At 47.9% G+C, this 14,280-nt stretch overlaps 1 protein-coding gene across 1 annotated transcript in view; it reads right to left on the reverse strand.

Annotated features, from left to right (window-relative positions):
* Window positions 1-13,378, reverse strand: part of ADAM19 (ADAM metallopeptidase domain 19) — a 51,010-nt gene extending 37,632 nt beyond the window's left edge. Inside the window, exons 1-3 of the mRNA XM_065409107.1 lie at window positions 13,285-13,378; window positions 11,025-11,101; window positions 5,915-5,985 (exon numbers count right to left, since the gene is read on the reverse strand). Of these exons, the coding sequence (XP_065265179.1) occupies window positions 5,915-5,985; window positions 11,025-11,101; window positions 13,285-13,378 (242 nt within the window). The remainder of the gene's footprint in view (window positions 1-5,914; window positions 5,986-11,024; window positions 11,102-13,284) is intronic.
* Between the last annotated feature and the right edge of the window lie 902 nt (window positions 13,379-14,280).

A 14,280-nucleotide genomic window follows, 5' to 3' on the forward strand; every position in this document is an offset into this window, starting at 1 on the left:
CTGCAAACTTGCTGAGAGTGCAGTCCACACCATCCTCCAGATCATTAATGAAGATATTGAACAAAACCAGCCCCAGGACCAACCCTTGGGGCACCCCGCTTGATAGCTGGAATCCAAGGCTCTTTGCTGGTGCTGGTGACTCAGATGCACATGAAGCCTGGAACCTGCATATCTCACTTTCTCAAGGCCCTCTCCTCGGGTAACGAGAACACGTTTATTGCTCTGGCAAAATAGGCTTGGAAGGGGAGGCGACTCTCCAGCGCTGAAGGTAAAACGCAGCTGCCTGTTTCAGAGTATTGAAAAGACTCCTCTCAGCCAGGTCAGTGACATTTGGGGTGGAAGAGCCATGCAATGAAGTCATGGCTGCAGCGCAACGTCAGCACCACGTGCTGCTGCACTTAGCAATGGATAACGCAAACATATAAAGAGGAAGAGGAAAGGAAATAGATTTCCTGGCTGGGAAGTCATGCAATCACTGCAGCCAGGGAACAGATAATTTAGAGGGGTACGTTCCTTTCTCTCCTCCCCCCGCATTACAAAGAAATCACTAACCAGCCCAAACGAAAGAGGAGGAGGAGGAAGAGCAGCTGCATGTCTCCAGGTGCCAACTCCGTTTTCCTAATGGTAAAAAAGCCCTTCATGAGCCCAGCCGAGCAGGTCAAATGCTTCCTGCCCCTTGCCTCCATCCCACCGCCCCCCATCCCTTCCCCCAATGCAGGAAGCCATTAGATACAGATAGTGTGTGGACACTGTGTGGAAGATCTGGAATATCCTTCCTGCTGGGAGGTGGACAAACCCCTCTCGGTCAGCAGTCACTGAAACCAGTACTGTAGCGGCAGGAAATGACAACCAACCAGTGACCCCCAGCTTCGTTATCTGACAGCTCAGAGCATCAGATACAGGGCTCCCTTGTTATTTCAGACACGGAAATGGTACCGTTTAGAGGTGGAATGTTTTTGCTTCTGAGGTAAGAGAGTCTAAAATTAGATCTCTCGGTTGGGCTGGGAGCCTGTGAACTCTGTCTATGCTAGAAGAGTAACTGCTCTCAGCCAACCACTGTACATTTTGGCTTCCATTGCATGGAATTGGCCTTGCACATGGTTAAAAATGCCCTTTGGGGGCCTGATGCCGTTCCCCTCATTCAAACAAGATGCCTCCTGAGGTCAGCGGGAGCTTTGTCTGCACTAGGAATACGTGATCCAACCCGCTGTTCCCAGCATGATGTAGCTGCACTACAGCCAACCAGGGGGCAGGACAGGGGCACCCGATCTGACAGAAAGCTACGAGGATAAAGCTACCAATGGTCTGAAAGGCACGTCAGAGCTGCCATATGCTACTGTGACTCCCTCCATGGCTCAGAGGGACTCAAGCATCCCTGGCTGGCCACTCTCCTGGCAGCTTCTCCCCAGCAGCTGCAGGCTGATGTGTGGTGAGGAAGGGCAGGACCCATCACTGATGGTCCTCAGCATAGGTGGACATCTAGGCACCAATCAATCCCCTGCAGTGTCTGGCAGCCCCTTCTCCTCCCAGTCCTTTCTGCCTGCTGGGAGCCCACTGTTGCAGTTTTCAGGTAACTATGGCTGTCCCAGATCCTCTCCCTTGCCTGGGAGACTGTCATAGGATGGCCTCTGGGTGCGGCCCCACCAGTGCTCTGCCAGTCATCCTTTCCTGGTGGGAGAGGGCTTCGAATCTCACTGTTCATATCACATTACCCCATCACGGCCGCCCTCCTGTGGCCAACCTCGGCAGCACAGGTACAACCCACCTCAACTTTCCCTTCAAAGGAATATCGTCTCTCCCTCAGGGACTAATTCAACCCCTTTGACTCATAGAAAGTAGAACAGTCCACAGGTCCCTCAAGGTAAACACAGGTCCTCCCACAACCTCGAAGTCAGACCAGATGACAATGCAGAAGCTCTTAGATTCCATTCAAGGGTCACTTTTCCCAGTTTACCCACCCAAGAGTCGTTAACCAGTCCCAGGGCCCCACTGCCCAGGCTCTTCCCATGAGAGTTCCAAGATCCACTTCTCTCCCTTGAGTCTTCTCCTGGAGCTCCCAGTCAGGTCCCCAGGGAGAGGGCTCCCCACAGTGCTTCACTCCCCCAGGCCCCTTTGCCCATCAGTCCTATCCCTGATCAGGGGAATCTTGCTCCAGGACAAACCCTTTGTTCCTGGGCTCCTCCCATAGCCTCCATTCAGGTTTTCTGCAGCATTCCACTTCCAGCCCTCCCAGCCTGTATGTTCTACCCGGGCTCATCAAGCGTCCAGAGCCAACGCCTTGCTTCTGGGTCCAGCTTGCATTGACCAAGCTCGTTCCTCCCTCCATCCCTTGGGGCCTCTGCTCAAGCCTTCCTGCAACTGGGCAGGGGTCCCCAGCTCTAGCCAGTCCCCCCCGCCAACAGCTTCCATCAGAACTTGTCAATAGAAGCTCACGGCTACTGCTCTCCTGCAGCTCTGTCCCACAGGCTATTCTCGGCTCCTTCTGTCGCTCCTCTCTTCTCAGGCAGCTGTTACCTGCCCCTTTCTGCTCAGGTGCCTCCTCTTAAGCCCAACTGGGAGGCAGGTGAACTATTAAAGGGGACAGTCACCCTGTGACAGAGACTCTCTGGAAACAGGACAGGGAGGAGTGTTTTCCTCCCCTACAGCTTTTCCTGTTGCCAGGTGGGAAAACAAATTAGTCTCAGATTTGTACAACAGAAGTATCAGCTGTTCTCCCTGATAGAGAGGAATCTCATGGCACGCAGACCTGCTACATGGTCAGAAGGGACCATTGTGATCAACATTCGTAGCTTCTCCACTGCACCTCCAGTACACCCCTCTCTTCGGCTCAAAGCTGGTACTTATTAAACACAAGTCCCTTTAAAAAAAAAAAAAACCTCTGTTTTCATCCAAGGTTTAGAATGCAGATTCTTCCATTCCTAAGCCACAGCCAAATGTATGATTGCTCTTATAGGCATCTCTCCATATATTTCTCTCTCCGTGCAGTCTTGGACTTTCCAATTCTGCAGCTGCAGGACTTGAGCGTTTCAATGACTTATTAAAAAAAAAAAAAGAATTAAATGGCACTAGGGGATATTCTCTTGCTATTGCTCAGATTTTATATGCTATGGCCTAGATTCCTCTGGAACGAAATCATGGTTCTGCCTTTTTCATACTAGCAACACCAACAAAATGGTGTTATTAGTTTCTAACGCACAAAGCCTGAACTCAGGTGTATGGAGTCCACAGTCAGATAGGTGCTGAGTTTCACTACAAACTAAATAATAATGTAGCATGTTAACGGGAACAGATGCAATATCCCCTGGTTTACATCTTCTGGGGATGAGCACAATGTGCTCTTCATAAATGTGAAATCAAGGACGTGGCACGAACATTTCTGCCATGCAACACAACTGTTGCATTCAAAACCAACAGCTCTGTCATAGGCACGCGCCAGGGACAAGAGGAGGACTCTTTCCTTAACGCTTGCAAAGGGCTGGAGAGTCTCAGATGGAAGGCGTCTTATTAGAGCATCCACAACATTCTTGAGGCCCCCACTTCTTCTGCCTGCTTCATCGTTCCTTCTTCGCTGCCCTTGAATTCCCCTATAACTCGCTGAAATGACTTTGAAAGTGACATCCAAACAACGGCTCTGTTCTCAAACACTTCTCAGCTGCTCACTGAGCCAGTATCCCAACAGCTCTCCCTTAAATGTATGTCTTGTTGCCCGTTCTCCTCTGGGTCTCGGCCTCTGTCTCTGACTATAAGCCTGAGCCTTCACTCCGTGCCCAGGAAAAACTCCTCTGAAGTCAGTGTTAAAGATGATTTTGTATCCTCTATATTTTCTATGTACTGCGTTTTTATAAGATCTGTTCAAATAGTAGGACTTCATAATGCCATCTGTGTTTATTAATCCTGGTAAGCCAGCAGGCTCCCTGATGGAAGGGTATGTATGTGTATCTTGCTGAATGAAAGCCTTACCTCAGGAAGTAAACACAATAGCAAATGGTGTGTGAGCCTCATTCTGTTTATGAACACATGCCGAGAGCCAGACCTCTGATGGAAATAGCACAGCACAGTTCCCAGGAGGCACCTGGAGGTTATGTCATCATACGCTGAATTAACCTGTTACTTGGATTTCTGACAGGACTCTGCTTTTGCCAAAGCCTCCTGGACTGCGAATAAATTCACCTCTACAATACTACAAAGCACAAATGCTGCAATAGGTTTAAGACCTGACAGTCAAAGGAAATAGACCCCAATGGTGGTGTCCTATCTACAGTAGCAGTTAGATAATTTACAGCATTGCTTCAGAGATCACGGCTGCTCACAATTGCTACACCGTTCATTTTGCTTCTGTAGACAGGACTTAGCTAGGAATGGCAGTAGAGTTTGGTCCCCTCTCTATGCTTTGGTACTTTCAAAGCCCAAAGATTTGATAGGCAGAATATTTATAACATTTTCTGTTAGCACAAGTGCAGAATTGGCTCTGCAGTGTCTTCAATGCTGAAAGTCCCAGCAGCTTATCCTTAGGATATAGTCCTTCACAGAAACCCCTTCCCAGAATCTACTTTCATCTGATTTCAGGTACTGCCTTACACCATGCCAAGAGAAGCTGGGCTCCCCTCCAAACTATCCCGCAAATCAGTTATGTTTGTGTGTCACCATAAACACTAATTACAGTTGTATAGCCATATTGCAGCATTTCCTTGCACTCTTAGGGAAGGAGAAGAGAGATCCTAGGTTTGACTGGTATGTCTGCACTATATACTTAAATATGGTAAGTAGCATTATTCCAGGGTATAAATACATTAGTGGCTACTAGGAGAAAAAACACTCAACTGGAACTCACTATATAAATCTGACACAGAAAGAAATCCAACATCAATGGATTAAAATTGGCAAGGGCCAGCTATATAAGAAATGTCTTGGCTGCTCTTCCACCATTAGAATCTAATCCACTTGCCTGGCAAAGGATCTGGTATAAAAAGTACCAAAGAATCTACATCCAAACTCCAGCAGCTAAATCGTCATGCCTACCTATATCCACTGGTAGCTTCATTTGGATACAGTATTCTTCTTCGCTTCCTATCCCAAACTATTATGTACTGTTCCTGTGTGCTGTCAACCAGCTGCTATGTTCTACCCCAGAGGTGGCTGAATTTCTGTAGTCTGTGCAAGTGAAAACATTTCTTTAGGCCACTTTAGGATGAGCGGCATTAGAGAAATATAAGTTTCACTGTCATTCCTCCTAAGAGACCTGGAGTGGAATCCCTTATGAGTAACATAACATACAAAATCCACATTAGAGCTTTTTACTGATAAAAAAAAAACATTGAGCCATTTGGTGAACAATCCAGCTCACTAACATCAGGTAAAGAGTAACAAGAAATCATTGTCTAGTTAACACAGGTACTAACTGTTACATGGCATGGGTTTATATACTGTGGGACAGATTGCCAGCTGGCATACATTGACAGAGCTCCACAGAAGTCACTCTACCAGCTGAAGGTCAGACCCAGAGTAGTCTTATCATGCACAAGAGCAGCACGCATTTCCCCCACTCAGAGTATGTCTAAACCACAGTGGCACACTACGGCGCAGCACAGACATTTCCTACATTGACAAAAGGGGATGGTCAATTAATATAGTTAATCCACAGCGAGGCTGAAGGAAGAATTTTTCCATGAATCTGACTGTGTCTACGGTGGGGGCTTAGGTCAACCTAACTATGTCGCACAGGGCATGACATTTTTCACAGCCCTGAGCAATGTCGCTAGGTCAGTCTAAGCTTTAGGTTTAGACCAGCCCTTAGAGTGTGATCCAAAGTTCAGTGAAGCCAACAGGAAGCGCTCCACTGGGCTCTGGATCAGCTCCTTATTCATCACCTTCGGGAGCAGACTGCACAGGGCATACTATGGACAAGCACACTTACTCATTCTTCTCAACATCCAGGATGAGCTCTCTCCCCTCGACTGTCATCTTGACTTCGGCTTTGAATGGGTGCTGCATGCAACAGAGAAACTGCCCATTACACATACAACACGATCACTGGGAATACCTAAGTGTTCATCAACACAGCAATTACTTTGTTTGCAAGTGCAAACCTCCCCTTATCCCACCCTGCAGCGGTGAGCACGTCTCCCACCCCAGCTGTGCCTAATAATGCTCAAGAGGAACGATGTGTTGTTACTTCTTTGGAAACATGGACAGGTCCCATGCCTCGGAGCCCAGGGAATGCTTGGTCACCGGAAAAACATCCTAGCACGATTTGCCTGATGCAGAGCTGTGTTTACACTATTTCTTAGCAGATGGCACTAAAACCAAACTGATATCTCCTACCTGACCCACTCAGAGACACATTTATTTTAATGGTGAAATATAACCAGCATCTGTGAGGATCTATTTTCATAGCACCCTAAGAGAGTTTGGTCCCCAAATCCCACTGGCATTCACTGGGAGTATGATGCCTAATTCCCATGGCCTCCTTTGAAAAATCCCAGCCCTGCTTTGGATGGTAGCTCTAGTACTGGGCCCTGTCTACAATGAAATTTGAAACTGTGATAGCAATTTATTAGAGAATGCAAGGACTTCGTTTAATAACACTGTTTTGCAAGCCATTTCATAATAGAGCCTGAAGCAGCTGTTCTCAAACTGAGGCCCATGGACTTCTGGTGGCTCACGGAGTCCTGCTTCATGGCCTGCAAAATTAAACCCAAGCAGTGGGGAATTGGGTTGCTGGAGGCGGAGCTGGTCCAGGAAAGAAGTTTTCTTCTACAAAGTGAAGTGTTGGAGAACCACTGGTTTATAGCATGCACAATTTGTATAAAGTCTCCTGCCCAGAAAAACTATTCAACATATTCTGAAACTGCAGCCCCGCTGGTCTACAATATATGCTAGACACTATAGTCTACCTTTCTAGGATGTACTCAGAGACATGGTTCTCTATGAAGGACCTAAGATCATTTCAAATGTCAATATAGACAGGTCCAAAGATCTGGGGGTCCTTCTATATTTACAGTATACAGATATATAGCTGTATATAGGTAGAGCAAGTTATGTGTATCCCTAGCTTTAAATAAATGGTAGGGCTGGAAGAAGACAAACTGGAGGTGTGCATTGTACACAGGTGAGGCGTCTACACCTGCTAGACAGGCTGCATTACCTGAAAAGTGTTCCCAGTAACCACTACATTGTAATTATTTTCATTATTAGGCAGATACAATTAAAACACAAGGGGGGAGTGGGAGGGGGAGAGAGATCAGGGATATAAACTACACCCAAGCACCTCATTACTAGATGTGTCTGCTATTACTGACTTATTTTTCAGTACAGTATTTCATTTTTATACTAATTCACATAAAGGAACATGGGCCCGTTCAGCGCAGAAACAGAAACAAGTTTTAAATGAACACAGAGCTGATAAAAATTAGCTGCTTCTTAGCAGAAGTGATCTGAAACGTAAAATGTAAGTGGACTCAGTACAACTGAGAATATTAAAAGATTTTCTCAGTACAATTGAGGATATTACAAGATTTTCTATTAAGGGAAGTTGCCTCATAAGGAGGCACAAAAAGCTGCTCTTACTCGATTAGAATTGTAAGATAAGGAGTTATTAAGAAATAAGAGCGTCAGGTTATTTCCTCATCCGCCTTACTCAATGTGCAAGGGGATTTCATACCACAGAACTCAAGTGAAACCATAAGAGTATTCTAAAGACTTGCTTGGCTGAAACATTCTGTCAGTCAACGTGTGTGTTCAGATCCCTTTGTGTTAATCCCAACTCTAGTGTCAACTAAAAAATTTTTTCTTTCATATCCACGTGGCAGGTCTTCATTCTGATAGTCTGGTCTTCTGCTAATCCTGTGCTTATTGAAGTCAATGGGAGTCTTTCCTTGGCTTCCATGAATCAGGCCATTAGATATTATATCCAGCAGACAACATTGGTTTGTAATTGCAAAAGGCCAAATTCTGGTTTCATTGGATCCAAGTCACAAGTAGGGTGACCAGATGTCCGGATTTTATAGGGACAGTCCTGATATTTGGGTGTTTTTTTTATATTGGCTCCTGTTACCCCCCCACCCCCATCCCGATTTTTCACACTTGCTCTCTGGTCACCCTAGGTGCAGGTGCTCACCACTAGTCTATTGTTGAGCTGCTAAGTGAGACACAGCACAAACACAGGCAGGTTTAACTGTAGCTCAGAGCCTTTTGTGTCACTGAACCTCTCCATACAGTTGATGCTGACAAGATTTTCCCTGCCCCTCCCATCCCATTTTGTTTTTAGGGTCCTGTTAACAGTTGGACCCGAAATATACTAGTTGTAACTGCTCATGCTTGCTTGTTGCTAGCAGGGTTCTTGAATCCAATGAGAATTTGCCTGAATAAACATTGACGAAGGCTCTTAGGATCTGACAATTTGTCTAAGGGTAAGTGCTGGTCAGATGCCCTTGTGTTCTTTGTGGACAGGTCTGTGATTAAGAATAACCAAATACCTCCACAATACATTAAGAACATAAGAATGGCCATAATGGGTCAGACCAATGAGGCATGTAGCCAAGCAGCTGGTCTTCCAACAGTGGCCAATTCCAGGTGCTTCAGAGGGAATGAACAGAACAGGGTAACTTATTGAGTGATCGATCCTCTGTCGTCCAGTCCCTGCTTCCGGCAGTCAGAGGTTTAGGGACACCCAGAGGGCAGGGTAGCGTCTCTGATCATCTTGGCTAATAGCCATTGATGGACCTATTCTTCATCAACTTATCTAATTCTTTTTTTAACCCTGTTATAGTCTTGGCCTTCGCAACATCCTCTGGCAAAGAGTTCCACAGGTTGACTGTGCGTTGTGTGAAGCAATACTTCCTTTTGTTTGTTTTAAACTTGCCGCCTATTCATTTCAGTGGGTGAGCCCTGGTTCTTGCATCATTGCAATGATGTTATTGAGTGGGAGAATGTTCGGCCTGATCCTGAGAGCAAGTTACCTACCACAGCTCCTGTTCATCACATTACACTATAAAAGCTTCCCAGAAGTTCTCACAGTATTGACAAAAAGAACAGGAGTACTTGTGGCACCTTAGATACTAACAAATTTATTTGAGCATAAGTTTTCGTGGACTACAGCCCACTTTATCGGATGCATGCAGTGGAAAATACAGTAGGAAGATATATATATATACACACAGAGAACGTGAAACTGATCACTCTCCTTATAGTGTGAATGGTAACACCCATTGTTTCATGTTCTCTGTGTGTGTATATATATATATATATATATATATATATATCTTCCTACTGTATTTTCCACTGCATGCATCCGATGAAGTGGGCTGTAGCCCACGAAAGCTTATGCTCAAATAAATTTGTTAGTCTCTAAGGTGCCACAAGTACTCATGTTCTTTTTGCGAATACAGACTAACACGGCTGCTACTCTGAAACCTGTCATAGTATTGAGTGATTCATACCCTGGATACGCCAAGGCTGTAATTATTTATATCGTTAAAAAGAGCCTAAGGATAGTGGTGAAGGTTCCTCTCCCTGGCTAGTTCCCATTTGCATTTGACCTTGCGCTGTAGTTTTCGTTAGAGTGGTTATTAAACTCTTCATGGGAACCGGCGTGTGTGTGCTGAGAGGAAGAAGGATGGTTTTGTGGCTAATGCACAGGACTGGGACTCAGGAAATCATGCTCTACCACAGACAACCTGTGTGACCTTGGTCAAGTCACTGAACCCTTATCTCATGGGGTTTCTGGGAGGCAAAACCCATCCTGAAAACCATCACTCATGTGAGCAGCCTTTATTCTTGAGAGGACTCCCCGTGATATCCATGGGACACTCACCTAGGGGTGCAGCATTCAGGCCCTGACTGGGAATGGATCATTCCCCCTAGATCTGAACATGGAGAGATGCAGAGGAAGCAGGTGAACCTCCCTCCATTATCCTCCTTTGCCTTGTAACTATGGAGACCTGACTGAGGCTCCAGGAGAGGGCCAGGGCGTGTTTCTCATCCTCCCTGGCACCCAAGGGTGACTCCGCTGAGGAGGCGACACAGCCCCAAGCTGCATTACCCTTTCCATGGCCCTCACTCTTTGCAACAGAGTCCTCTTCATGGAACGTCCTGAGATTTGCTGCTGGCAAAATAACCCTGTTAGTGCAAGGCTAATGGAGCTGCCCTGCCAGACACTGTGGGAGCCTGTTGAGAGCAGGTGTGAAGGCACGGGGCATAGGGATCCAACAGATCACTGGGTGTTGGAGCTGGATGCAGCTTCTTCCATGAGGGAAAACCTGCCTTCCCACACCTGACTAAGATTTGGCGCAAACTCCCAAGGAGACCAGCACTGAGTTATCCTGCCTCTGGGCCTCCCTCCTTAAGGTTTTTGCCACTGGAGGCCACAGACAGCCTGTTACTGTTATCATTGATGGGTGTGTTAAATGGCTGCTGGGCTCTTCCCCTGAGGCAGCTGCATTTCAGTGGTGGGTAAGCAATCTTAATACATAGTCTAAAGGGATCCTTCATAATGGAAAGTGATATAGCAGCAAGAGTTATTTGTTATTATTGCTCTGCAAGCCAAAGCCAGGGTACAGACTACGCTCTGTCTCCAAACCTGGAGCACACATCCGCCACAAATGCAGGGCAAGTCTGCCTCCATATTCTGCCCAGCAGTGGCTCTCTGGAGGTAGGATTCCAGCTTGGAGCTGAGATACTATGCACAGAGAGCAGTGCTTTATTGGCATTGGGTCCGGGGATCTTACCGGCAGGTCATCCTTAGCCCCTCTCTGTAGCACTCCCCTACAGCACCATATGCCAAGTGGGTACATAGCAGCCTATGAGTTTTGGGGAGAGTCCAGATCACAACAAACAGCTCCCCTCTATGCTGATGCGTTTTTTGATATGCTCCTATAGCCTGCATGTGCCGCCAGTGACCAGGATTTGGCCTGAAGAATTTAAGAGACATCACCAGATCCAGTCAACCATTTCGCACCTTGGGAGAGAATAGTTGAAAAAAAAAAATTTAAGAGCCCCTTTCCTGTCAACATGGTCATATGACATACCTTCACGCTTCCTGTGGCTTTCCACTGCAGCGTTATTTCTTCCTGGTACAGCTGTGAGCCAACAGTGTTGTTTTCTCCTGGGGAGCACAGACAGTTGCTCAGAATCAAAACTCCACTGCAAAGCCCAGCATTTAGGGTTTAATCCTGCCCCATCAGAGACAATGGGACTTAATGGAACAGGGTCAGATCCTTCAAAAGACAGCATATAAACAGCAAAAAGCAAGAACTGTTTGAATTATTTGGCCACTAATGTCTCTAAACACATTTAAGTACATTGTTTAATATTAGCAGCAGAAAAGATTTTCCTTATAATTTTTTACATCTACATTTCGGAACGTACAGACATATGCAAGCACAGGCATTGATCCAGCAAAGCACTTAAGCATGTGCTTGAATTTAAGCACATGAGCTATCTGGTTGATTTAAATGAGGCAGCTCCTATATTTAAAAACATGTGCTGTGCTGGATTGGGGGCCATGTGCTCAGCTCCTCTCTGGATCAGGCCTGTAATAAATATACAAACCATGGATAAGTTCAGCTGGACAGAGCAATAATTGTTGAAGAGGATTTTTAAATAGGAGTTTAAAAAGGCACATTAATTGCTGGAACAAAGATGGAGAAACTCCCTGAAGCACTTAAATAATTCTCTTAGGGCTAGTCTACACTGCCGCGCTAGTTCGGCGGCTGGGGATCGAAGTTCCTAGTTCGATTTATCGCGTCTGGTCTGGACGCGATAAATCGAACCAGGAAGTTCTCGCCGTCGACTGCGGTACTCCAGCTCGGCGAGAGGAGTACCGCGGAGTCGACGGGGGAGCCTGCCTGCCGCGTGTGGACCGCGTCTGAACCACGGTAAGTTCGAAGTAAGGTATGTCGAATTCAGCTACGTTATTCACGTAGCTGAATTTGCGTACCTTACTTCGACTTGGGGGGCAAGTGTAGACCAAGCCTTAGTTTGAAACTTACGGGCATGGCCAACGTGTCCAACAACCACATAGCAATGCCCAGTGATGCTTTCCCCTTTAAAGCAGGTCTGTCTATTCTTTCCCCTGAGACAAGGCCCGTGTGAGGTAATATCTTTCATTGAACCAATTTCTGTTGGTGAAAGAAAGAAACTTTTGTCCTCCACAGACCTCTTCTTCAGGTCTGGGAAACAGAATGGGGAAAGAAGTTCTCATGACATCTAAACACATCGACAGGGCCGTAGCAACAAAGAACGTTGCCCCCTCCGAACGGTGGCCCCCTCCGAACATATGTCCGGGCGGGGCCCCTTACAATGCAGAAACTGGAATGAGGTATTTATTTTGCAACTTTTAGGGGCCCCCTCCGGTCGGAGGGTATGGAGGGCGCTCGCTACGCCTCTGCTCATCGAGTTCTCTTTAGCTACTCTTCCAGACCCCTTCCAGCCGATTTGTATCATGGAATGCTTCCCCAAGTAGAGTGAGATGAAATACATAATTTGCCGTATCTGTCTTTCCTGCATTTGACTCGGGTGTAAAAGCCCCTGGTGTCAAAGCCTTCACAAGACACTCAGAGGGTAATCCACTGGGGACAGTGACAGCAAGTGGAAGAGAATCTTATTCTAATAGCCAGCTTGAAAATGGGCTGAATTCAGTCTGCCCCCAACCCACCAATCCAAGATTTAGGACCCTGTGATTAACCGCCAGTTAAAAATGCTCCTGGGTTTAATGAGACAAGGTGGGCGAGGGACTATCTGTTGCCGAAAGAAACGAGCTCTTCTTCCCGGCTAATGTCTATCCCAGCCTGCTGACCTGCAATTAGGGCTGTCACCCATCCAAGACTATCATTGCTTTCCTGCGGAGCTGGGGTTTTGCAGCTGGGAGTGTGTTGCAGGGAGAGAGAGGAACCTCTGCCATTCCACGCCGCTAGAAATCCCCAGGGCACATCCTGGGGATGGACCCTGGACCCAGCAGCAGACAAGACATTGCTTATAACCAGGTCTCCCCCAAGCCCCCCCAATACCAGGATTTTCTATAGGGGCAGTGCCGCCTGCAATGCGTATTCTCTGGGTGTTCTTGTTGATTTGCTAGGACACTGGCTGTGCTATTCCTGCTGCTAACCCTTCTGTTCAGACTAGGGAAGGTGTGGAAGACACAAAAGAACAGGAAAAAAAGCGGGGGGAGAGGAGGTACATCACCATGGCCAGGAGCCGGGGTTCGAATAAAGCCCCACAAGTTCACCCCACCCCGGGTTCCCACAGCTCGGCTCGTCCCTTTGCCTGGCATCTTCCCCGCGGACTTACCTCTCCAGCCTGCTGCCTCCAGGGCGGGGAGAAACCGCAGCAGCAGCAGGAAAGGAGCCGGGGAGCCCCAGGCTGGCCCCGCAGCCCCAGGCATGGCTCCGCGGGGCGGCTGGCACCCTCCAGACCCGCCGGGGGCTGGCAGAGGCTCCCCGCCAAGGCTCGCTCGGCGGCTCGCTGCAGGCTCGGATTCCGCCCGGCGAACTGGCGGCCGCTCAGCGGCAGGCGCCTCTCCCCACGCACAGCCCGGAGCCAGCCCCCGAGTCCGCCCAATGGGGGCGTCCCCCCTCCGCCAGCCAGATGGGCCAGAGATGTCCGGGACAATCCGCCGAGCTGCGCACCCAGCCCCGGCACTGACTGCACCTTGCGAGCTCGCACAGCGGCTCAGAAACCCCCGCAAAGGCGAAGCATGCGCAAAGGGAGCCAGGGTTGTCTTCCCGAGTCTGCAGGCAGCCTGAAACAATCGCTGAGCGCTGCTAAGGGTATAGCTCCTCATCTCCGTAAGCGTTAGCTCTGATGCCCAATGATGGCAGTTTAAATGGCAACACCATGAACTCTTGCCAATCCCCAAAGCCCCAGCTGTCCCCCACCTAACGTCCCCCACCTCCAGCCTCCTGCCCATCTGCTCCCCCATTGGAGTTATAGGTTGGCAATCCAAAAATCTAGAACGCACTGAAAACTTAGGCACAGGGTAACCCAAATAGACTTTACTCTCCAGACAAACAGCAGCAGGGGGCCTGTACTGAGTGTTCCTATCCATTTTCATAGCTGATCTCCTCAATCCCTCCATAGTTGAAGGTTTGTCTCCAAAGAAACATTTTCAGTCCCTCACCTCCTGGTGAGTGCATTGCCATCAGAATGAGCGGAGCCAGGGTGGCAGAAGTTTACAGAGAGAGAAACTGAGGTAAGGAACAGGAAGGACAGCTCTGAACTGCAGAACTTCTCTGCTGCCCCCTCTCCGTCCCTAGCACAGATAGCATGGCTGGCGGACATTGGGCT

The sequence above is a fragment of the Emys orbicularis genome, chromosome 8, assembly GCF_028017835.1.
Source record: "Emys orbicularis isolate rEmyOrb1 chromosome 8, rEmyOrb1.hap1, whole genome shotgun sequence".
Classification (NCBI taxonomy): Eukaryota; Metazoa; Chordata; order Testudines; family Emydidae; genus Emys; species Emys orbicularis.